The sequence below is a fragment of the Marmota monax genome, unplaced genomic scaffold, assembly GCF_021218885.2.
Source record: "Marmota monax isolate L192 unplaced genomic scaffold, Marmota_monax_Labrador192_F-V1.1 WCK01_AAM20220418_F8-fsc00612, whole genome shotgun sequence".
In the NCBI taxonomy this organism is placed as follows: Eukaryota; Metazoa; Chordata; class Mammalia; order Rodentia; family Sciuridae; genus Marmota; species Marmota monax.
Genome location: NW_026693501.1, coordinates 155090 through 177562, shown reverse-complemented (window position 1 = coordinate 177562; position 22473 = coordinate 155090). Strand labels below are relative to the sequence as shown.

At 49.7% G+C, this 22473-nt stretch overlaps 1 protein-coding gene across 1 annotated transcript; it reads right to left on the bottom strand.

The window, feature by feature from the left end:
* Positions 1–619: 619 nt before the first annotated feature.
* On the bottom strand, positions 620–5460 carry LOC124102162 (prosaposin-like). Its single transcript, XM_046458366.2, has 5 exons — positions 5324–5460; positions 4628–4753; positions 2974–3174; positions 2339–2482; positions 620–866 (listed from the first exon to the last, which is right to left on the bottom strand). The coding sequence occupies exons 1-5, from the start codon at positions 5345–5347 to the stop codon at positions 783–785; spliced, it is 579 nt and encodes a 192-aa protein (XP_046314322.1). The 5' UTR covers positions 5348–5460; the 3' UTR covers positions 620–782.
* Between the last annotated feature and the right edge of the window lie 17013 nt (positions 5461–22473).

Below are 22473 nucleotides of genomic sequence, written 5' to 3'. Positions count from 1 at the left end.
CAGGCTCTGTGGGTCAAGGGTCTCAACTGCAATGACTCAGCTACAAATGGGCTTCACTGGGTTCCAACGGAACTGATCTATTCTAAGAAGGGCCAGAGGTGAGGGACCCCTGTGTTAGGAACAAACTCAAGGACAGACATCAATCCTGATGCAGAAAGGCAGCATAGGGGAACAGTGCACCCCACCCTGCTCTGGCCCTCAGATTAGATCTAGGAAGGCCAAGCCAGCTCCCCAGCTCAGCATGCTGCAGGCCAGCCAGCTTCTTAACACAGTTCCCACATAGAGGAGCCAGCCCGCTTCCCATGTCTAACAGGGAATAAATGTCCCTGTCACCGGGACACAAGAGACGCCAGTGCAGGAGTCAGGGCCTGAGCAGCCACTAGCTGACCCCACTCCAGGGCAAAGGGCCAACTCCGCCAGGCAGGATTCCCACCCTCCCCAGCTCCAAACTCAGGCTGCATGGTGGCAATGCTTGGGGTTGGTCTAGAGAGCAAACGACTACAGATCCCAGGGCTAAAGCCAGATACTAGCAATCTGACGGCCAGCTCACAGGTGCACAGGCCAGCAGGCCACCATAAGGCAGTCCTGGGATCAAGCTTCTTCCTTCAGCCTTTCTTGGGTGGGGGGGTGGGGGGACTGAGATTGAAGTGGAGAGCCTGATGGTCAAGGAGGGTTCTTTCTGGCCTCAATTCAGTATTTTGAGAATTTAAAAAAAAAAAAAAAAAGAAAGAAAGAAAGAAACTAAACTGTATCTGGAAACAGCAACATTTAGGACAAAAATGCTAACCAAGGACTCTCCTGCCACCTACCATGTGCATCATCATCTGGATGGCGATTTCAGAGTACTGGCTGATATAGTTCTTGCACTGGAGAGAGAGAAACAGTTCTTCAGTTAAATTAATTATTGCAACAAAGAACCAAAAAAACCAAACTAGCCTTTTCAACAGTGCTAACTGCTGATTATCAAGATTCCTACCTATAGAGCCAGGTACGGTGGTGCATACCTGTAATCCCAGTGGCTCAGGAGGCTGAGGCAGGAGGGTTTTGAGTTTAAAGCCAGTCTCAGAAATTTAGTGAGGCCCTAAGCAACTCAGAGAACCTGTCTCTAAATAAAATATTTTAAAAAGAGCTGGGGATGTGGCTCACTGCTTAAGCACCCCTGGGTTCAATCCCTGTATCACCTCTAAAAAAATTCCTATAGAATTTTATAATCTGCTCAAAACAAACTTTAATGAGATACAAGTGACGTTATTTTATAACTTACAGAAAACGAACAGAGAATGTGTTCTGAAACTGTTTACCAAAAGAACTAAAGAGATTTTGTCTTTCTCTATTTATGGCCAATTTGCCCCAAGGTCGTTCAAAAGTTGCTCCGTAGCAGTTTGCAGTTGGGAGAGAACGAAGTTACAGATCCACTGATGAGGAATCCAAGGTTACTCTTGAAACCTTTACACATTCTCAGACAGGACTGGTTATAAAATTTAAATCCAGACGAGTCAAGAATGATTTTCAATGACCTGATTTCATACAAAGCGAGGCACTGCCAGCAGCCCCTCTCAGAACAGCTCCTGCCACACTAAGCTAGTGCTCGCTTCTCACTAGAAACCAAGGGAAACGCGAATAGCCCTAGGAGAGGGTTTACCTGAGAAACCACCTACAACAGCAACTGCAAACTGATTCCCAGGCTTTCATAATAAAAAGATAAAAAGACTGCTCCCCTGGCTGACAGCCCTAGGAGAGTCAGGCCACCGACAGGGCTCCACCCAGGAAGGCCGCTCTGGAACCCAGAGCAGAATCCCAACTGCCTCCCCCACAAAGGTTTCAGAAGGCACTCAGGTACTAAGTTGGATTTTGGTTTTCCACATCAATTTCATGAGCGAATTTAATAATGGGAATTGGGTCCAAGGAATGAAACCACCTAAGGAACTAACAGAGTGGAGTGCCGAGCCCACAGAACCCAGGCCTCCAGGTGGGCACCGTGTAGGTTGGCTCACAAGGTGGGCACTCTCAGAACCGCCAGGCTCTTTCAACAGCTGGCCCCCAGCGTTTCTAATAGGTACGGTGACAGGAAGAAGACAAAGTTTGACAAAAGCAGTGTTCTTCCATCATTTTCTATTATCTGCAGATTCAACTACCCAAAGTGTATGTAAGGTCCCCACTCAAGCAGCTGGGAAAAACAGAGAGGGATTATTTGAAGCACCTCAACTCAGAGCAGTCAGGCTGAAATTCCCAACTCTACCGCGGCAATAATGATCTGCTATCTTGGTGCCCCACTCCTGTCTCCAGAGCCCAGCTCCCTGGGTCAGGACATCTTCACAGCAGGGAGGGGCACACTCACCATGTCAGCCATGCCAGGCCCCAGACAGTCACACTCCTCCTTGGCATGCTCCACCAAGCCCTCCACAAAGGTGGAATTGGTCCTCACGGCCGTCTGGATGTCGGTCACCATCTGCACGCAGTCCTGGCCGACGTCTCCACTGGCCTAGAGAGAAGGGCAGTGAGGACGCAGCTTGGTGGCAGAGGACCGACTCCTGCAGAGTCTTCACCTGCCCAGGCCACAGCACTGGGGGCCACCACCGAGCAGCTCCTAATGGGTTTTTAAGAGGCTCTACAAGTACCAGTAGGTTTAAAGTCAACTCAGTATTCACTGAAGCACAGACTGGGGAGGCCTGGGTGCAGCCTAAGGTCAAGCATGTGCTTGGCACATACAGAACATGGCCTCCAACCCCAGCACCACTAAACAAAAGGGGGACACTTCTGCATCTCATCTTTAGAGACTGCATCGTACCCCACCTAAGGACTGCCTGGTACCGGCAGAGTCACGCGAAAGGACAAGACTCAGTATGAGAACATTACGCGCCGCCCCTCCTACCTCATCTCACACACTCACACACACTCACGAACCACCCCTCACACATCCCTGACTCTACCTTGCCTCCAAAGGGTCCCCAGGGCCAGCCCCACCCGCCTTACCTTTGGCTGGGGCTTGCTCTGGGGGCCATCCTGAGGGTACAGGAGGAGGGGGATGTTGGCCATAAAGGGAGCCACCACCTCAGTCATGTCCATTTCCGGGATCTTGTTGGCCTCCAGCTGCTTCCGGTGGCTCAGCTCTGCCAGGTGCTTCTGAAGAGACTCACAGAAGTTGAGGGACGAGCACACCTCCCCTGGACGGCTCTGGGGGGAAGGAGAGCCGGCTGAAAGCTCCCTCCCTGTATGTGTGTGTGTGTGTGTGCGTGTGTGCGCGCCTGTCAGAACAGGCTACCGAGTGCCTAGGAATCAGTCCCTCTCCCCAAGTCCCTTACACAGAAACAACAGGGGCTGGGATGTGGCTCCTGGCAGTGTTTGCAGGCGTGTGTGAGGCTGGGCAGGACCCCCACACACGGAAACTCAGGAAGAAAAGGAAGACACTGACCACACCCGACAACCCGGCTGCTCCGTTCCCCTGGGAAGGCCACAAAAGCCACAGCCCCGCCCCGCTAACACCTGGAGGCCTTGAGCTTACCTCAGCACTGCACAAAAACCAAAGAAAAAAGAAAGGTAGGAGGGAAAGAGGAAGGGAGGAACGGATGGATGAAGAAAGGAAGGAAATAAATTCCAACCCATGCGCCCAACCACACAGTAGCCGTGGGCTCCTGGACTATGACTGCCACTCACTGTCAGCTCTTCCTTTTTAAAGGAAGATCCGCAACTCTTGAGCCACACGCTACTGCCATGCACTGGTTCTACACACCTTCCAGGTGCACGCTCACACTGATGCATGCATGCCGGCGCGCGCGCGCGCGCACACACACACACACACACACACACACACACGGGGACATCTCCAACTCTTCCAATTCCATCCTGCCCTATCTGCTCCCCATGCTCCCCTCTCCACCTCCATGTTAGCAAACGACTCCACCCCCATCTTCCCAGAGAGCTGGAGACACTCTTAACTCTTCTCTCCTGTACACCCCCTCCATGGCCAAGGCCGGCCCATTCGCCCTCCAGAATGTGCATCTGTTCCTCCCCACCCCCCTCGCTCACATTGCCAGAACCTTCGCAGTATCCTGCCTGAGTCCCCTGCTGCTGCTCCTGGCAATGGAACCTGGACAGAGCCTTTTGGGACACAGCGTGGAAGGCCCTCCACAATGTGACCTCTGCCTTCCTCACCAAAACCACGTCCTGTCTCAGGACACTCCTGCCCTGATGGCCCTCCACGGTTTCTTAAACACTTGCCCTTCTCAGGGCCTTTAAAACACAGCCTCCAGCACGTGGCTTCTGCACAATCTGTACCTGATAGGTGAAGGCTGAGTACCCTTACCGCTGAACCCCCTTAAATTATAAATTCACAGAAATTCAGAGAAATGAAATTATTTGTTTGCTCCAAAGACAACACGAGTTACTCAACTGGCACCTGTAAACATTAGCTGGTTCACAGCAGCCCATCTGCTGCCCCTCACCAACCCTGGCAGGCCACAGGGGCTGCTGGGCCAGAGTTCTTCTGAATGGCAGAATCAAAATGAAAAGCTCCTCAAAAAAATACAAAGCCACAAAGAGACTTCCCAACTGAATCACTGCTCTGGGCCACTATCTCCTCTGGGCCCTGGAAGCACCTAGAAAAAAGAGCCTGTTCCCCATCACTTACCATTTCCCCTTTAATCAAGTCCAGGATGACTGGGAGGTAAGAGTCGACCATCTCCTTGCACAAGGCCGACAGGTCCGTGTTAGGAAGCCAGTCGCACATCTTCTCCAGGTAAGTGAGGATCTCCTCCTGCCAGGGACAATGGCAAGGGTCAGAATCAGAACAGGCCTCTTCCCTGCAAATGGCTGAAGGCAAGAAGGAAAAGCAAGCCTGCAAATCAGCCAGGCCTCAGGGAAGAGGGCAGGAGAAGAGCTAGTGGTGGCCCAGGGGTCTATCAGTTCACCAGGCGAGCCACCTTGTGCTTCATGGCATCAAAATTCAAAGCAAAGATTCTTTGACCTGTGGTCTTACAGGCACAGAAAATTCTGAGCAGAGGACAGTGAAGGTGAGCCAGGGCCAAGCAGGACGCTGACAGGCATATCAGACCCCAATCAATCTCGGGTATTTAATCTGTAGTCCGGGGGTCAGCAAGCCGGGCCCTTCCCCTACTGCATTCAGCCTCAAACAAAAAACAGACCTACATTTTTAAAGTGGTTTGCAAAAAGACTACGTGACAGAAACAGTATGTGGCCTGTAAGGCTGAAAATCCTTCCTACTGGCCCTTTACCAAAGACATCTGCCACCCCTAGACAATCCTCAGAGTCACAGCTCTCCTGAAAAACGGGGCATGAGGCCGAGCCCACTCCAGCCCCCACTCACCTCAGTGGCATTGTTTTTCAGCATGTCGCCAGCCGCGGTGATGACCTGTTTGCATATGTCACACGGAAGGGATTTCTAAAAGGAAAGAACATGAAGCCGAGATGTTATTTGTAGGTCACAATTCACACCCCCCACAGCCGGAAACCCTCATGGCCTTTATCCTATTCTACCTAATAACCAGCCTATGGTCAAGGCCACGTTCCACTGTTAATCCTGGTGCCCACCGTGTACACGAGGAGACCTGAACAGCACAGGGAAGGACAGGTGAACTGGGGAGAACACCCTGTGCTTCTATGGGACAGAAACCCTTTCCTGTCCCCTCTCCCCTTTAGCATCCTGCTCAATTCAGGTGCTATAAGTCAATTTCAAATGAGTGCTCACAACTTCTCTGAAGAAACAGCTCAGAAAGATGAAATGGTGGGTTTTGACCATATCCCACAGTGGGTAGAGCGGGGACGCCAGCGCCAGCCAGTTACTATGCTGCTGTACATTCCACTGGCACCTGATCACCTTCTGCTCAGTTAGGACCTACACCAAACCCAGCCTCCTAACAAGCCTGGGCACCACCAGGCCCAGCAGCCACAGAAATTCTAGTTCGTTCTCACAGCTCTGAAGGAGGCACCCACAGGCTCCCTTCTCGATGTTAACTGTCAACACTTGCAGAACAGGCTAACATATCTGGATGAGATTATGGGACACCTGTAAGCTCAGCTGAGTTCAGAGAAACCAATCTGAACCTTTAGACCTAGTCAGCCATTACTGTGCTTGAGGGTGTAACAAAAGAGAGCCCGGCACCCAGGAGACTATCCAGTCAAGCAAGTTCTGAAGTCCTCACTTAATACACATTAAACTCAGAAAAATAGGAAGCAGTGTTCAAAAACAAGATTGAATGCAAATTAGAAACCAAATCAAAGAGTAGTTTTGGCCACAGAAGACAATTTGCAATAAATAATTCAGAAACTATTTCTGAAAGAACAGTGTTATTTAATCAGGTATTTTGTTTTTAATGAAGAAACACTAGTGGCCACTGACAAGTTTGGAATTCAAAATCTACTCATCACACAGCCTGTACCATGTGACACTCAGCACATCCCAGAATGGGCCAGGAGCAGGGTCACATTCTACTGGTGCAGCCAGCAGAGCTTGGCCACGGTGTGTTAGGTGACATGAAGAATGCACACGAGGTCTGTGGTCTCACTATTTCTCAGAGTCCCACATTAAAACGCTGCATTTAACATCATTTAAATGAAAACCAGTGGTATCTTTCCCACTGTGGTTGTAGTTGGAAATAAAGTTTTAAGCTCTAGGATCTCAATCTGTGGTTTGCCTGTTTGAGAGGGTTTAGAGGAAATATGAAATGGGAAGATTTGAAAAGTTTAGCATATATTTGTGGAGTGAGTGACAAAGGATGAGCTATGCCCACGTGCCCAGGGGACCCTTATCTAAGGTGGGAAGTGGGACCTACAGAGTGGCCCAGAAAGCAGCACAGGGTCATCAAAAGACGGCATGACCTGGGGGAAGGGAACCCTGTTCACTTCCTAGTGAATCGGACAGTAACAGACCTGACAGGCCCTGCCTCCCACACAGGGTCATGATGAAGGGCGAGCACACAAGGGGAGAGGAAGTGCTCGGAGGATCTGGAGGGAGGGTCTGGAGGAGGGAAGGCAGGGCAGGCCGCCTGGGCGAGGCGCTCACCGCGGTGGGCTTGCTCCACAGGGTCTGCTGCAGTGCTTCAGGGCCCTGCAGTCCACCGCCGTCTTGAGGTCCTGGCACAGCACGGCTGAGCCCCCGGAGCATTTTCTCAGGTCTGGGACAGGGCCGGCTAGAGCCGAAAGAAAAACCAACATGCGGAGGTGGCACCTGGCTTACTCCAGCCCCTGCCTGCGGCAGGACACGCTCCTGGCCCCTCACCAGCCTATGGAACACAAACACACTGCTGCTTGGCTGTCCAGCCAAGAAACGGGGCTGGTCACGGGTCACCAGGCTGGAGGGATGCATCCAGCTAATCCTCTCCAAACACTGAAACAGTATCGGGGTTCAGGCCCTTTCACCCTTTCAATCTTAGTAAGTTTCCATAAGTAATGAAAGCTACCGCAGGAGGAAAAACTGATGAAGACTGACCCTAACTTCTGCAGACTGAAAACCATAAAATGAAAAGTTAAAACACCATAAAAGGGGCAGTGAAAACCAGATCAACCTTGTTACATCAAATAAGGATTCTTAGAGTTGTTCAAGTTCAAGAGCACTTTTATTAATCTCATTCTATTGAGTCTTTGCACATAAACAAATTTACTAGCAGGAAATAAGGCTGCACAAGCCACCTGGGTATCAAAAAATCACAAGTCCATCCAAAACCAGGGGCATGGAGTGTCACCTGTTGCTGTCCCCGGGAAAGGCCTCCCGCAGAACCCAGGCACAGAGAGCTAAGAAAAGACAAGACAGAAGACCCAACATGACCAGGGACCAAAGAACGCAGGTCAGGGCCACATTTTAAAGCTAAGCTAGCCAAATTGGGGGAAAACCTATGTCACAACAGTGAGAAGTTTACAGTAAAAGTTTCTTCTAGGGCCATCAGCAGTGTGACTGCTGAATGTACAAGATTTACTAGGCAGAAGATCCCTCTTCAAAAAGCAAATACAGGAGTGGTGGCCTAGCCTGTGTGAGTCCTGGAGTCCAATCCCCAGCAACACACACACACACACACACACACACACACACACACACACACACGAACATTAAGAAGCCACAATAATTTAAGAGGCAAAACATGCATAAATATATTCGAGTGCCATTTACAATGTTAAAAACATGCAGATGTAACCTAAATGGCTAAACATGGGGGAGGGGCAGACTAACCTTATCATACTAAACTGCTGTTTGTAACTAATTGTTATGTAACTATTGTTACATAGCTGACAAACACAATTGCAAAGATGAAATATATGAAAGAAAAAAATTCAAAACCATGACTACACTAGTTGTATAAAGATAAGAAAATAAAGCAGGCTGGCTAGCTGAATTATGTTCTTCTTCTTCTTTTTTAAAGGTGATGATTTACATTTTTTTTTTAGTTGTACACCTTTGTTTTTATTTAGTTTTATGTGGTGCTGAGGATTGAACCCAGGGCCTCGCATGCGCTAGGCAAGCACTCTACCGCCCAGCCACAACCCCAGCCCCCTGAATTATGTTCTTAACTCCCAATGCCCTTGGGCATGGACGCCAGGTTTCACGCTCACTAGGCAAACAATGTAGAATATTTTTAACATGTTTTATAAACTACTTTGAGAGTACACATGCTAACACAGATCGAGAGCACCCTGGATTTCAGAACCACAGACTGTGGGAAATGCTCCGATTCTCATCTCCCTCTGAGCCACCTCCTCAGGTAGACAAGAATGGATGCCATCCGACTACACTGGAGCATGATGGGATGGCGCAGAGGCCAAGTCCCAGCAGACATCATGCTTGAACCAGCTTCTGTTGTCAACAGAAGACACTTGGCCCAAGTCTAAGAGGAAAGCCCCAGAGCCACCCAGCAGAGAACCCCTGAGCCATCAGTGTGCAGCTTCTTGCCTGCAGGCCAGCAAGAGGGTGGGCCGTGGGGCAGGCACACAGCAGTGGGGGCAGGTTCTTCCTCCGGGAGAACAAGGGAACAAATGCTCCATTACTACTTACACGAGCTACTAGTGCAAAGACTTAGGTCCCCCCAAAAGCTCAAGCCAGATCACCTGCACCCCTGTGAATATCAGCAAATGAGTTACAAACCTGCCACCCAGGTTACAGTCCTCCCTGTCCCCAGGGAGCCAAACCACAAAGGCAACCAGGTGACAACCTCAACTGAACTGGCCACTCTCCAAAAGCTGTTGGTTTGGATTCCGGTGACTGTGGGTAAATGCTGGATTCCAAACAGCAGAGAGCTCCCCAGATGGCTCACAGGAGTGAGGCTAACCAGTAATGTCACATGAGGCTGTGCCAGGTGCCGGGAAGTGGGTGTGGTGGGGGTGCGTCATGAGGGTGAAGGGTGCCAGGGAGTGCAGGGTAGGAGACTGCACAAACAGGAGTCCCAAGACTCAGGAGCTCCCCCCAGGCCATCTCAGACATGGGCTCCCAGTGTGGTGAGCCGCTTCTGCCGTTTCTGCAGACTATGGTCGCCATTACAAGATGACGCTGGCTCCGCTGTGTTCTGTGACAAACAACTTCTTATCTGGGAAAGTTGGCACATGATTTTTCACCACCCTGTGAGAAAGCTCCACGCGGCAGCTTTGCATTGGGGCTTGGGATGCTTTATTAAGGCTGGGAGGGGCATCCGAGAGGAAGAAGAAGAAATATCAAGGGCCTGAATAAACTGCTGAAAGAAGATTCCTGAGTTGCGTCTTCCTTGCGGGCAGGGGGTCGCGACAAGTGGTGCTGAGACCCGGGAACCAGAACTTTCAGCAGTCAGGGGTGGTGCACCGGTTAGTCCCAGGTAAGTGGGATCCGCGATCAAAGCGGGGTTAGTCCCTAGTAAGTGGGATCCGCGACCAAAGCGGGACAGCTCCTCTGTAATGAAAGAGAGAGCCTTACATTTTATTGCAGCTGCACTGTGTACTTTCGCTCCTACTTTCGCTTTCTTTTTTTTGTGCTTTCTTTGTTGTTGCGTCATGGGTGCCGCATCTTCAAGTCCGCTTCTCCTGGCCCTAGATGGCCTGTTACGTTCCAAGGGACTGGAAGTGAAACATAGTACTTTACAGAGATTTTTACAGAAGATAGATATCGCTGCACCGTGGTTTGCATTTTCGGGCAGCCTTACTGTGCCTAGTTGGGATAAATTAGGCAAAGATCTTGACTTTGCTTCTGAGCAGGGCATATTAGAGGGTGGGGTGATACCCCTTTGGAAAATGGTCCGTGGTTGCCTTACAGATGGTAAATGCCAGGAAGCTGTGAGTGAGGGTCAAGCTATTCTTGAGCAACTGCATGAGGAAAAATCTGAAGGATCATGTAGTGAAGTGGCAGAGAGTATTAAAAGTAACAGTAGTGAGAAGGCAAAAGAGCCTGAAGATAAAAATAGGAGAAGGCTCTACCCAGACTTGACCGAATTAAAAACGCCTGAGAACACAAGCGACTCAGAGAGTTCTGAGGACCTTGATATATTGTTACAACAACTACATAAGATAAAAATGAAAAAGAAGAAAAAGGAGACACAGGGCACGCAGGCCTACTGTAAGAAGGGGAAGGGAGTTAACATCGGTCAACAAAACTCTGAGGAGGAGGAGGTAGAATATCTAGAAGAAGATATGGTGCCGATTGCCCCACCTCCGTATGTCGGGGGGAGCCAAGGTTCCGGGAGATCTTTTCATGCACAAGTTTGGAGGACAGTTAATACAGATATGGGACTTGCATACCCTGTATTTCAGGACAATAACAGGGGAAGATATCATGAGCCTTTAGACTTTAAGATAATTAAAACCTTGGCAGAATCTGTCCGCACTTATGGCATAGATGCCGCTTTCACTCTCACTCAGGTGGAGGGACTTACTAGATTTTGCATGACTCCCTCAGATTGGGCTAGTCTAGTCCGTGCTTGTGTTTCCCCAGGGAAATATTAGGAGTCCAAAGTTGGCTGTTTAATGTTTCTGGCAGTACCCAAGACTCGGAGCGAGGTAGGAGGCTTAAAATTTCTGCAAATAATTCACAATTATCTAATGCTACATTACCCTCCGCAGCAGTCTGTCTCCAATCTCCGTTCCTGTTTCTTTTGGCTAATGTTACATTACAGGGGATGCTTAATTGTTCTAATATTACCTGTTATTTGTCTGAGTGTTGGAATGGCTCCTGGACTACGGCAATGGTTATGAAATTTCCAACCTTTGTCCCGATCCCGGTTACTGCAGATCCAGAGTCATTTCCTATTGTTGAACTGATTAGAGCCCGTAGAGATTTTGGAATTACGGCAGCTATAGTGACAGCTGTGGCGGTGTCTGCTGCTGCAGCAGTTACAGCTGGAGTAGCCATGGCCAGCCAGGTACAAACTGCTGCCACTATTAATCAGGTTATTCAACAAACATCCACCATACTTGAATCTCAAAGTAGAATTAATCAACACATTTTATCTGGGATTCTAGCTGCTAATCAAAGGATAGATCTGCTTCAAGCTCAAGTTGAGGAATTGTCTGACCTAGTACATTTGGGTTGTATTGATCAACGTGCACATTTATGTATAACCTCTGTCAGATTTAATGATTCCAGAAATGCCTCCCGCATCATCGGGGAATATTTATCCGGAACCTGGTCCATGGAAGCAGAAAACTTGATCCAGTCTCAACTAACTCAGATTGCTGTTCTGAATAGCACCCGTGTCGAACCTGTGACTTTGGGTCAATTCACCGATTGGATATCTTCTGCTTTTTCCTTCTTCAAAGAGTGGGTGGGAGTAGGCATTTTTGGGGCAATGTGTTGCTTCAGTGTTGTGCTTTGTTTGTGGCTTCTCTGTCGCCTTAAAACTCGCCATGCACAAGAAAAGGCTATGATCATACAAGCTCTTGCAGCTTTAGAAAATGGCAACTCGCCTCAAGTCTGGCTTGCGCATCTTAAGCAGTAAACCTTTGTCATGGTCGTTACACCCCAAGTTATTATAACATTGCACTGGGATCGACATGACTTTCCTTGTTATTCTCTTAGTGTTGGAAAGCCCTTGCACTCTGCCGGTCTTACTGCCATTGCACGCAGATGGGTTTCCACACTAGTGCTTTTCTATCGCCTTAAAGTCCGTGCCTTTCTTTCAGGGTGCTGTCAACTTGTTTGTCCTTATAAACAGCCACAGTTCAGCCTCAGCTATCCCCCTTCATCCACCATCGTCACGATATAGGATGCGAGGCAAGGCACTGCACTTGAGTGATCCTTGACGTGGACCTCAAGGAGAGCATGTCCTATTGCATGCGGGTTAGACGCGTCCACGCCCCGCCCCACGAAAAAAGGCGTCGGCTGATATGGCCTCAGATCTGGGGAAGGGCCCTCCTTAGGACTGAGCCATACTATGCAGCCACTTCTGCACAGTGGGATAGGACCTCTACTCTCGCCTGTATTGTTTTAAGAAAACAGAAAAGGGGGAACTGTGGTGAGCCGCTTCTGCCGTTTCTGCAGACTATGGTCGCCATTACAAGATGACGCTGGCTCCGCTGTGTTCTGTGACAAACAACTTCTTATCTGGGAAAGTTGGCACATGATTTTTCACCACCCTGTGAGAAAGCTCCACGCGGCAGCTTTGCATTGGGGCTTGGGATGCTTTATTAAGGCTGGGAGGGGCATCCGAGAGGAAGAAGAAGAAATATCAAGGGCCTGAATAAACTGCTGAAAGAAGATTCCTGAGTTGCGTCTTCCTTGCGGGCAGGGGGTCGCGACATCCCAGGACTCCTGAAAAGCACCCAGCAAGACACACTGCCCGGTTCTGACCCAGTAACAGACAGGAAGCTACCACAATGGGTCTCCAGGCAAAGGAATGCCCAGTGGCAGAGAGGGAACCAGCAGATGGGTTCAAGACACCAGAGACAGGAGCAGGACTGCGGGGGAGGGAGGGGCAGGGGACTGCCATTCTTCACGCTCACCAAGGCTTGGGCAATACAACTCTGACCCACTGTTCTCCCCAGCCTCTCAGCCAGGAACTGGCTCCTACGGACCAAAATCGATCAGCTTTTCAGGAACAAAACTCACTATCAACTGAGCGTTGTGGCACAAGTGTGTAATCCCAGCAACTCGGGAGGCTGAGGCAGGAAGATGTTGAGTTCAAAGCCAGCCTCAGCAAGGCCCTAAGCGAGGCCCTAAGTCACTCAGTGAGACCCTGTCACTAAATAAAATACAAAATGGGGCTGGGATGTGGCTCAGTGGTTGAGTGCTCGAGTTCAGTCCCTGGTACCAAAAAAGAAAAATAACAAATGAATAAATTAATAAAAAGGAGCAGGAATGTAGCTGAGTGGTAGAGCACCCCTGGATTCATTCCCAGTAACACTAAAACAGAAAAAGAATACTTTGTAAGTTATTTCTTCTAGTAACTTGACACAGTATCATCTTCAATCACAGCTTTATAGATTTGTTATCTGTTTTGGACAGGACGTTCTGGACTAAAACTAATCTTAAGTAGCCCCTTTTATCTGCCCTGGTCCAGCTAACACAAGCCCACTGTCTTGTTCAATCCCAAAGGTTCAATGACCTCTGCACAGTGGTGAGCCTCTACCCCAGATTAGAAATGGAATGTATGCGTGGAGTCTCAGACAATTGGAAACAGATCCCACGGGACCCTGGAGAACAAGGCTTAAATCCCAACTCTGGAAACTCAGTTCTTAGCAAGACTTGCCTGTCTACCTCCAGCCTAAAGCCAGACTGCACAGATGCCCGTAAAGACGGCAGCCTGTGGTATGCAACAGTGTCGCATGTGAGCAGATGACTGCTGGCCTCAGGAGGGCAACGCAGGCTGAAGCCACGGCTCAGGGCCTGCCGCTCCAAGCTACCGGCTCACTTCTCAGGAGTGCTGTCCCCTGAAGGAATCAAACAGTGGGTCAGACTGGGAAAATGTATTTACACACAAAATTCTCTTGCCAAGTCAGATGCCGTGGCAGACACCGGTCATCCTAGCTACCTGGGAGGCGGAGGCAGGACTGCCACATTCCAGGCCAGCCTGGGCAACTTAGTGAGACCCTGTCCCAAAATAGAAAGAGGTGGGGACGTAGCTCAATGGCAGAGAGCTTCCTCACATGGGCAAATCCCTGGGCTCAACCCCAGCACCTCATTCCAGGAGGCTCTCAGGGCCCCCAGGTGTGGGTTTCATCACGAAGCTCAGGCAAGGATGGCTAGCTCCACTGACTGGGCCAAGCCTGCTGTCCTCAGGCAGGAGACCAACAGGGACAGGCATCTAAGCCCTAGGGATGTTTCTACACACTGGGAACAACAGAGGGAATGACCAAAGGAGCCTTTGGGATAAAACTGGACAAGAATGTGAAGGACAGTGCTAGAAAGACAGACTGTATGGTGTGTGTGTTTGTGGGGGGGGGGGGGGTCCAGAACCTTCCAAAGGACAGCTGGTCTCTTTGGCAAAGAGGAAAAACTGTCCCTGTCTTTTCAGAACTGGAGCAGAGGGAAGGAGCCAGGCTACAAAGCAGAATCCCAGGCACTCTGTGAAGATCTCATTGTCACATATCCCTATGTAAGGGGTCCACCCTGTGGGCAATGTCACAGAAACCATGAGGGATTTCTGAGTGGACACAGGGCAAGCAAGCTCACATCTATGAGTCTTTTTCTATTCCTTTCCTTGAAGTACCAGAACCTGAACCCAGGGGTGCTCTACCATTGAGCGACCTGCTCTGCCCTTCCTTTGAGACAGTCTTGCTAAGTAGGTGCCCTAGTCTGACATTGAACTTGTGATCCTCCTGCCTCAGCCTCCCAAACTGATGGGATTATAGGCACGCGCCCCCCAGCCAGCTCTCATCTGTGTCTTAACCACCAGGCCTTAGGTAGCACCAGTGAAAGGGAGGAGGACACAGAGGGAGACCACCTGACTGGAAGGCTAATAAGAAACTCCAAGCAAGACCTGGCAGCAGCAAGGGCTGAGACCCACAGAGGAATCCAACAGGAGGAGGCGGAGGGCAAACAAAACCGCAGCCTCAAGAAGTGAGCTGGGCTGAGAGGGAAAACAGAACAGCGAGATGCAAGGACTGAAGGACAGGGCGGGTGGGCGGCGCGCCAGCTGCAGGAGGCAAAGACCCAGAGAACCCATGGGGTGCTCAGCAGGTGGGGTGCTCAGCAGGTGAGGTGCTCAGCAGGTGAGTGGGCCAGCCGCCATTCCAGACAGTCCCTGGGGCGCTGGGAGGCTTCAATAGGAAACTGAACTTGGGGGAGGCACACGGTGGGCTCCAAATAAGTGAAGGACGCCTCCTGCCTTTTGCATGGGGTGGAGCTGTTCTGGGTGGCTCCAGACCCCAGATCCCAGATCCCAGAGCAGAGGCTAAGTGACCCAGACTATGTCAAGGCAAGCAACGTACCTGACACCCGGGGGGTACAGAAGGGAAAGGGCTGCCTCATTAGATGGTGACCTCTCCAACAGAGGTGGCACACCAAGCAGAAACAGAAACAGCACCCAGCCCCGGAGTGGGTCTCAGGAGAGCCATCCTCAGAGGGCAAGCTGGACAGGAGGACCTCCCGGGGCCGATGGGATCCTCAGTGTTCTCAGACATGACCAACATCTAAGAGTCACCCCGACCACTTTCTGGTAGTTATTTCTCCAAATCCGTTCGCAGCCCAGCTTCAACCTCTGCTCTAACCCTCCCACACCCTACCCCAAATACCAACTTCCTTCTCTGAGGCTATATGCTGAACTCGAGGAAAGTTCTTCTATGTCTGCCTGACCCCCTCGAGGTTTCTAGTTAAACTTGTCATAAGAACAGCACTGGTTTGACTAGAAACGCGAATCTTGTGACAAAGCAAGCACTCCCTTCTCAGTTCAAGGGCCTAGGACATGAGCCAGGAGACACAGGCCTTCGTCTGTCTTCTGAGGCCCAGATTTCAGTGTACTTCCTTAGAGAGGGGATGGTGCTCTGTTGCCTTTTTACTCCAAGCCTAGAAGTACACAGAAATCTTCTAGAAGATGATGACAGACACGTTCTAAACCTCTTAACATGCGGTCATCGTAGCAAGAGAAAGATCCCAGCCCGCGTGGTGGCGCACACCAGGAATCCCAGCAACTCGGGAGGCTGAGGCGGGAACATCACCAGTTCTCAGCAACCTGAGCAAAAACCCTGACTCAAAGAGTAAAAAGGGATAGAAGCCAGGCTTGGTGACTCACACCTGTAATCCCAGGAGCTCGGGAGGCTGAGATAGGAGGATCACGAGTTCAAAGCCAGCCTCAGCAATGGCAACTCAGTGAGACCCTGTCTCTAAATACAAAATGGGGCTGGGGATGTGGCTCAGTGGTTGAGTGCCCCTGAGTTCAACCCAGTACCAAAAAAGGGGGGTGGGGTTGGAGATGCAGTTCACAGGTAGAGGACTTGCATGAGGTTCTGGGTTCAATCCCAAAACTGCAAAAAAAAAAAATAATAATAATAATGAGGCCAGGAGGCACAGAAAGCTCAGTGGGACTGTGATCCGGGTGCCTCTAAGACTTCCTGCAAGAAAGAATCCTTAAACTAAGACTTGTAAGGCAGATCACCACCATCTAGGTGTTCTGTCTGTTCCTGGCACTGGAGACTCAACACAGGGATGCTCCATCACTGACCTGAATCCCCAACCCTTTTTATTTTTTGAGTCAGTATCAACTAAATGGCCGAGGCTGGCCTCTAACTTCACAATCCTCCTGCCTCAGCCTCTTCGTTGGCTGGAAGTTTTGGTGTTCCTCACAGCACCTACGCCTTCACCTCCGGGCTCCGGCTAGGCTCCAGAGGGAACAAAACACATGACCGGCCTGCCTCCCAGCCTATCTTGCTAATTCCCATCCAATTGCCTTAGGCAGGCCAGTGTCCTTCTGAGCTTGTTTTTTCATCTGTAAAATGAAGGCACTGAAGGCAGAAAGGATCAAGATGGTGTGATCACACGTAAACACTCCCAAATGCCAAAGCACACGCCTCCCAACCCACCCACCCGCCAGCATCTCTGGGGTCCCAATCCATCCCCACCCCTACCAGACTGGCTCTGACAGCTGTCCTGAATTCACCCAGCTCCTGGCTCCACCACTTCGACCTACGTGTCCTTGAGACCTCAGCCTTCCCAAACCTGCAAATTGGGTCTACTACTAGAAACACTCCCCAGGATTCACCAAGACACACGGTACAACACTGGGGCACCATTACTTCACCCAGTGTCATTTATCACCATCATGGTAGCGATGACGGGACCTTACCAAGACCCACGAACAGGCGGTTCTTCAGTAGTGACCTGAGGCCGCCCTCTTCCTCCTGTTTTCTTTTGGAGTACTGGGGTTGACCCTGGGCCACAGGAACGCTAGGCAAATCCCCCCACTGTCCAGCGCTGAGCTAGGTCCCCAGTCTTTTTTGTTTCATTTTCTCTTGAGACGGGGTCTTGCTAAGTTGCCCAGGCAAGCTTCAAACTTGTGATCCCCCTGCCTCAGCCCCCTGAGGAGTCTCAAACGGCATTTGATCAGGCACTTACCTGGCAGTTCGCAAATCTAGAGAGCTGGATTCTGGAACCTCAGAAACAGTTTGCTACTGACCCCAAGACCCAGGAGTCACAAGAGGAAAGTGACTCCCAGGCCATACTGCAAAGAGCCCAGGGAGATGATCCTGTATCTACAGGAACTAAGCAAGTTCTACATGAGCAAGAAAGAGGGCTGCCCACCAAGGCCCAAATGTCCAGGTGAGATGCTTCCAGGGCCTCACGAAACTGTTCACTAGCTCTGGGCTAGAGGCCTCTGGGACTCCAGCGCCTGCCTTGTTATTGTTCAAAATGTTTCTGGCACACCTTTTATTTTGGTGGGGTTTTTGGTTTTTGTTTTGGTTTTGGTTTGGTTTGGTTTGGTGGTGCTGGGAATGGAAGCCAGGGCTTTAGGCACATAGGCAAGTGTTCTACCACTGAGGTGTACTCTCAACCCTTTTAGTTTTGGACAAGGTCGAAGTTGATGAGGGTCCTGCTACATTACCAAGGCTGGCCTCAGCCTCTTGAATAGCTAGGATTATAGGTGCACCCTACCATGCCTGGCAACACCCATCTTTTAGAAGAGCACCCCAAAACCTCTTCTTGGCCGAGCCCAGTGGTGCACACCCGTAATCCCACCAACTCGGGAGGCTGAGGCAGGAGGATCACAAATTCAAGGCCTGCCAGGGCAACTGAAGCCCATCTGCGTCCCTGGCACTTGGGAAGCTCTTAGTGACTTCTATGGCTGATTGTTAAAGGTGGACCTGGGGGGGGGGGAACCAAGGGAGATGTTCACATTCCAACTTCTATATTTAAGTATAACTTTTCTTTCTAACATTTCCTCTAAAATCAAATTAAACCTTACAACCCGTTAGAATAGTAAGTCGCCAATGTGGCAGAGACGCCAAAATGCTCCCTTACATCCATCTCCTCTTCATTTGTAAGGACAGAAGTACTCCCCAGGCTCCTCTGCAGTAGGGTCTGGCTATGACACCACATCCGGCTGCCGGGATGCACACAGAGGTCAGGCCTTCCTCTAAACCTAGCTGTGATGGCTGGAAATGCATCGCATTTTGGACTCTAAAAAGGGGCCAGACTTCAGAGATGCAGAACAAGGAGATGGAAGAGCCTGGATCTGCGAGTAGAGCCTGCAGCTCGAGAGGCTGAGGTAGGAGGATCCTGAGTTCAAAGCCAGCCTCAGCAAAAGCAAGGTGCTAATAAGCAACTCAGCGAGACCCTGTCTCTAAATAAAATACAAAATAGGACTGGGAATGTGGTTCAGTGGTCAAGTGCCCCTGAGTTCAGTCCCCAGTACTTCCCCTCCCACCCATCGAAACTAAAAAAAAGAATTCAGATGTTAGTATTCCAGGTCTCTGTTGTTTGCGGTTGAGCCTACACCCCACTAATGCACATCCTTCATCAACTACTTCATTCACCAGAAGACTCTCCAAACGCCAAGTCTTCACTAAGGCTAAGCCACTGAGGGTGCTGAAGAGCCCTGTGCCCTGTGTAATTGCCAAAGACGTTCAAAAACAACCTCAGAATGAAGGGGTCCACCTTTCCCAGAATGTATCCTCGAGGGTCTTATTCCTTAGCTCAGCCTCATTATTTGTGCTCTTCCTTTTAAATATTTAAGGTAAAAACCTGCTGAATACTGCTTCAATCTAGCTACCAAAAAGAAAGAAAACAAAATGCACGCAGCCTCCCAGCACCTGCAACCAGAAACATTCCACAGCATATTGCCTCTGCTGCCTGGGTAATGAGTTGCCATAGCAACAGGTGGGTTGCTAGGAAACTAAGAGAGGATAACCCCAGGAGAGGCAGAATCTAACTCATCCCCCTCCCCCACCTGCACTTAGCCTTTTCTCCAGGGGCTCCATGCAGTTGGTACCCTAAGAGCAGGAGGTAATGCAAAGCACTCAACACCGCCACCAAACAGCTGGTGTCACAAATACCTCTCTCTGATGGCAGAGGGCACTTACCTCTTCTTTATAGAATCCTGCTTCTAGAACACATTCTGCATGACAGAATGAAAACGCTGCTCTTTAATCTTTCAGAATAACGCACACTCAGGGAGAGCCTGCCTTGATTTGCAGAAAGTAAGGTCCAAATATTTCTTTGATCACGTAAGAAAGCAGTGGCAAGAAAACCTGTGAGCTTGCGGGGTGACATCCCACCCCCTCTGGCCCCCATCTGCCCTTTATCAGGAAAGACAACAGCTCTTTCTTCCCTGCTCCTCCTTTGCCACTGCTGCACGTTTCAATTTTCTCACAAGCCAGGTCATTCCAGGACAAGAATCTATCCACACAAATAAGGCAACAGTCCTCAGGTGAATTACCTTGTTCAATGGTGACTAAGACAGAGGGACAGGACGCAATCATACGAGAGTGGTGCAATCTGGGGGATGGAGATCCAACAATCTGAGAGTCCTCCCGTCCAACAAAAACTCCTACTGACAAAGCTCCACTTCTACACGACACTCGCCCAGCGGTGCCAGAGGCCAACCAGATAAGACAAGATGCTGCTGCAACCCCTGAGCAGGGAAGAGAGCCACTGGCAGGACTGCCCAGGATCCAGTTGGTCAGCAGGCACAGGAAGGGGTCCTGTGGGAACTTAAGGGACCTTAAGCCAGTGTGTAAGGTTCTGCTGCAGACCCAGCACACTTCCCAGAAGCTGACCCAATCAAATACACAGAGGGAGCACTGGTGCCAGGCGTGGTGGCACATGCCTGCAATTCCAGCAACTCAGGAGGCTGAGGCAGGAGGATCACAAATTCAAGGACAGCCTCATCAACGTAGTGAGACCCTGAGCAACTTAGGGAGACCCTCGTCTCAAAAAAAAAAAAAAAATAGAATAAAATGGAGGACTGGGGATGCAGCTCATTGGTAAAGCATCACCCCAGGGTTCAATCCCCAGTTAAAAAAAAAGGTGGGTGCACTGGCTTTCCCACCTACTCCTGCTGACAGGCTCTGTGGTCCCTGCACACCTGAAGACAACAATATGCCAAAAAAGATTTTGTGTAAACCACAAAAATTTGGTATTCTGAACTTGCCTCGCATGATTGCTCATTAACTAAAGTTTCAGATACGTGTATGTTTACTATAAATGTCATTTTTAGCTTCCTTTAGTTAATATTTAATAAGAATACTTCCTAACACTTGAGACCACAGTAGGGGTAAGAGAGGATAACAGGATGCCTCTTGGCATTCTCGTTCAGAAATGAGAGCAACTAATCTGGCATTCTTGTTAGTTGCTGTCCTGGGTAAAATCACTTATGTTAAGAATAAAGGAGTAAGAAGTCAGGCACAGAGGTGCAGACCTGAAATCCCAGCCACCCAGGAGGCTGAGGGTGGAGGATCGCAACTTTGAAGTTTCAGCAGCTTAGCAAGACGCTGTCTCAAAAAATAAGGTCCATGAGAAGCAACCCTGGTTTAACTGCCAATGTCGCAGTGGTCCACTTTCCCTTCTGAATACAGCCCTCCTTTCTCTGAGGCTTGTTTGTAAAGGGACATGTGCTTCTCTCTCTTCTCCCCTTCCCCTCCCTAACAAGATTAGGGAGACAGGGCTACCTTTTCTTCCCCTGTCCTTGAACAAGCCACCACAGGAAGGAGATCTCTGCCGGAGGATCAGAGAAGTGAATCTCCATACAGCTTCAGGGAGCACCAGGGACCCCCGTCAGGGCACACCTGGCACATGGCCTCTGAATAGCTTCTTTAAAAGCCCTGGGTTTCCCCGATGGACAGAATCACAGTTTCAGGACCAGGAGTCTCTCCTTTGCTAGCAAAGCAATAACACTTCTTCTTCCCTCTTCTCACAACCATGTTCTCATTATTAAATCGGCATTAATCGGCATGGAGGACAAAGACCGAGACTTCAGTCACACACCCACACACACAAAAATTATCTTTAGAAGCTGACAAATCAACAGTGACTTTGGGGGCCTGGGGACATAGCTCAGTGGTAGAGTGCTTGCCTTGCATGCACAAGGCCCTGGGTTCAATCCCCAGCACCATCAAAAAAAGAGTGAACAGTTGACCTACATCATGGTTTGTGACCAAGTTAAAGGGAAGCCACCCACGACATTCCGGAGCAAATCTCCTGTGGGTAGAAGGAACTAAGATGCTGACATAGTAGATGCCCTTGGTGGCTCTGATTTGAGGTAAATCAGGGAAAAGGGAACCAGCTATAATTTGAGGAAGTGACTTCCCCCTTATGGTTCCACAAAAAGCTGGTTGTTCCCTAAATGTTCAGTCTGGTAGTCGGTTCTCTAACGTCTGGGTCTTGGGGTTCCTCTGTTCTCAGATGCAATTTAGGATTCCAAAGAGCTTTTATTCTTGTGGGTCGCTTCTGTCAATACTAACCACTCCATAAACCAAACTGAATTGTTGATTTAAAATTAATCATTTAGGAATATTGATAAGCCCATCAGATGTGAAATGTGTCAGGCTTTTAATGGAAAAACCTTATTCCCTAAATATTAATGAAAAGAACTAATTAACATTTAATGAGCAGAACGACTCATTTCACATCTTTGCAGATTCCTCTGTGGAGGTGGCAGCACTAGGAGCTAAGCCCAGGGTCTCCCACTAACTAGGAAAGTGCTCTAGTGCTCTAGTTAGGACTATGCTGGTGTCACTCTGACACTCGGTGGCCACTCCTTCTCAGGTTTTGTTTGCTTGCTTGTTTGGGGGTTTTGTTTTTGTTTAATATGGAAGGTGTCTCACTCAGTTGCACAGGCTGGCCTCAAAACCCACGATCCCCACTTCAGCCTCCTCAGTAGCTGGGACTACAGGCATGCACCACCATGCCAGGACACATCATTTTTTAAACAGCAAAGAGTTAGGAAGAGATTAAGGAGCCGTGACAGCTAAGCACCATGTGGTGCACTAAACTGGATACCAGAACAGAAAAATGAGATTAGTGGAAAAATTGGTAAAAACCTGCATAAAGACCTGAGCCCAGTGGCACATGCCTACAATCCCAGGTACCGGGAGACTGAGGCAGGAGGATCTTGAGTTTGAGGGCAGTTTGGGTAACGTAGT

Bases quoted from the DNA above. Each gene is read 5' to 3' on its own strand.
- LOC124102162 (XM_046458366.2), bottom strand. From the start codon at position 5,347: ATGCTGAAAAACAATGCCACTGAG. The intron at 4,754-5,323 runs GTGAGTGGGGGC...TGTCCCTGGCAG, and splicing joins TGAAAAACAATGCCACTGAG to GAGGAGATCCTCACTTACCT. The intron at 3,175-4,627 runs GTAAGTGATGGG...CCTTCCCCCCAG, and splicing joins ACTTGATTAAAGGGGAAATG to AGCCGTCCAGGGGAGGTGTG.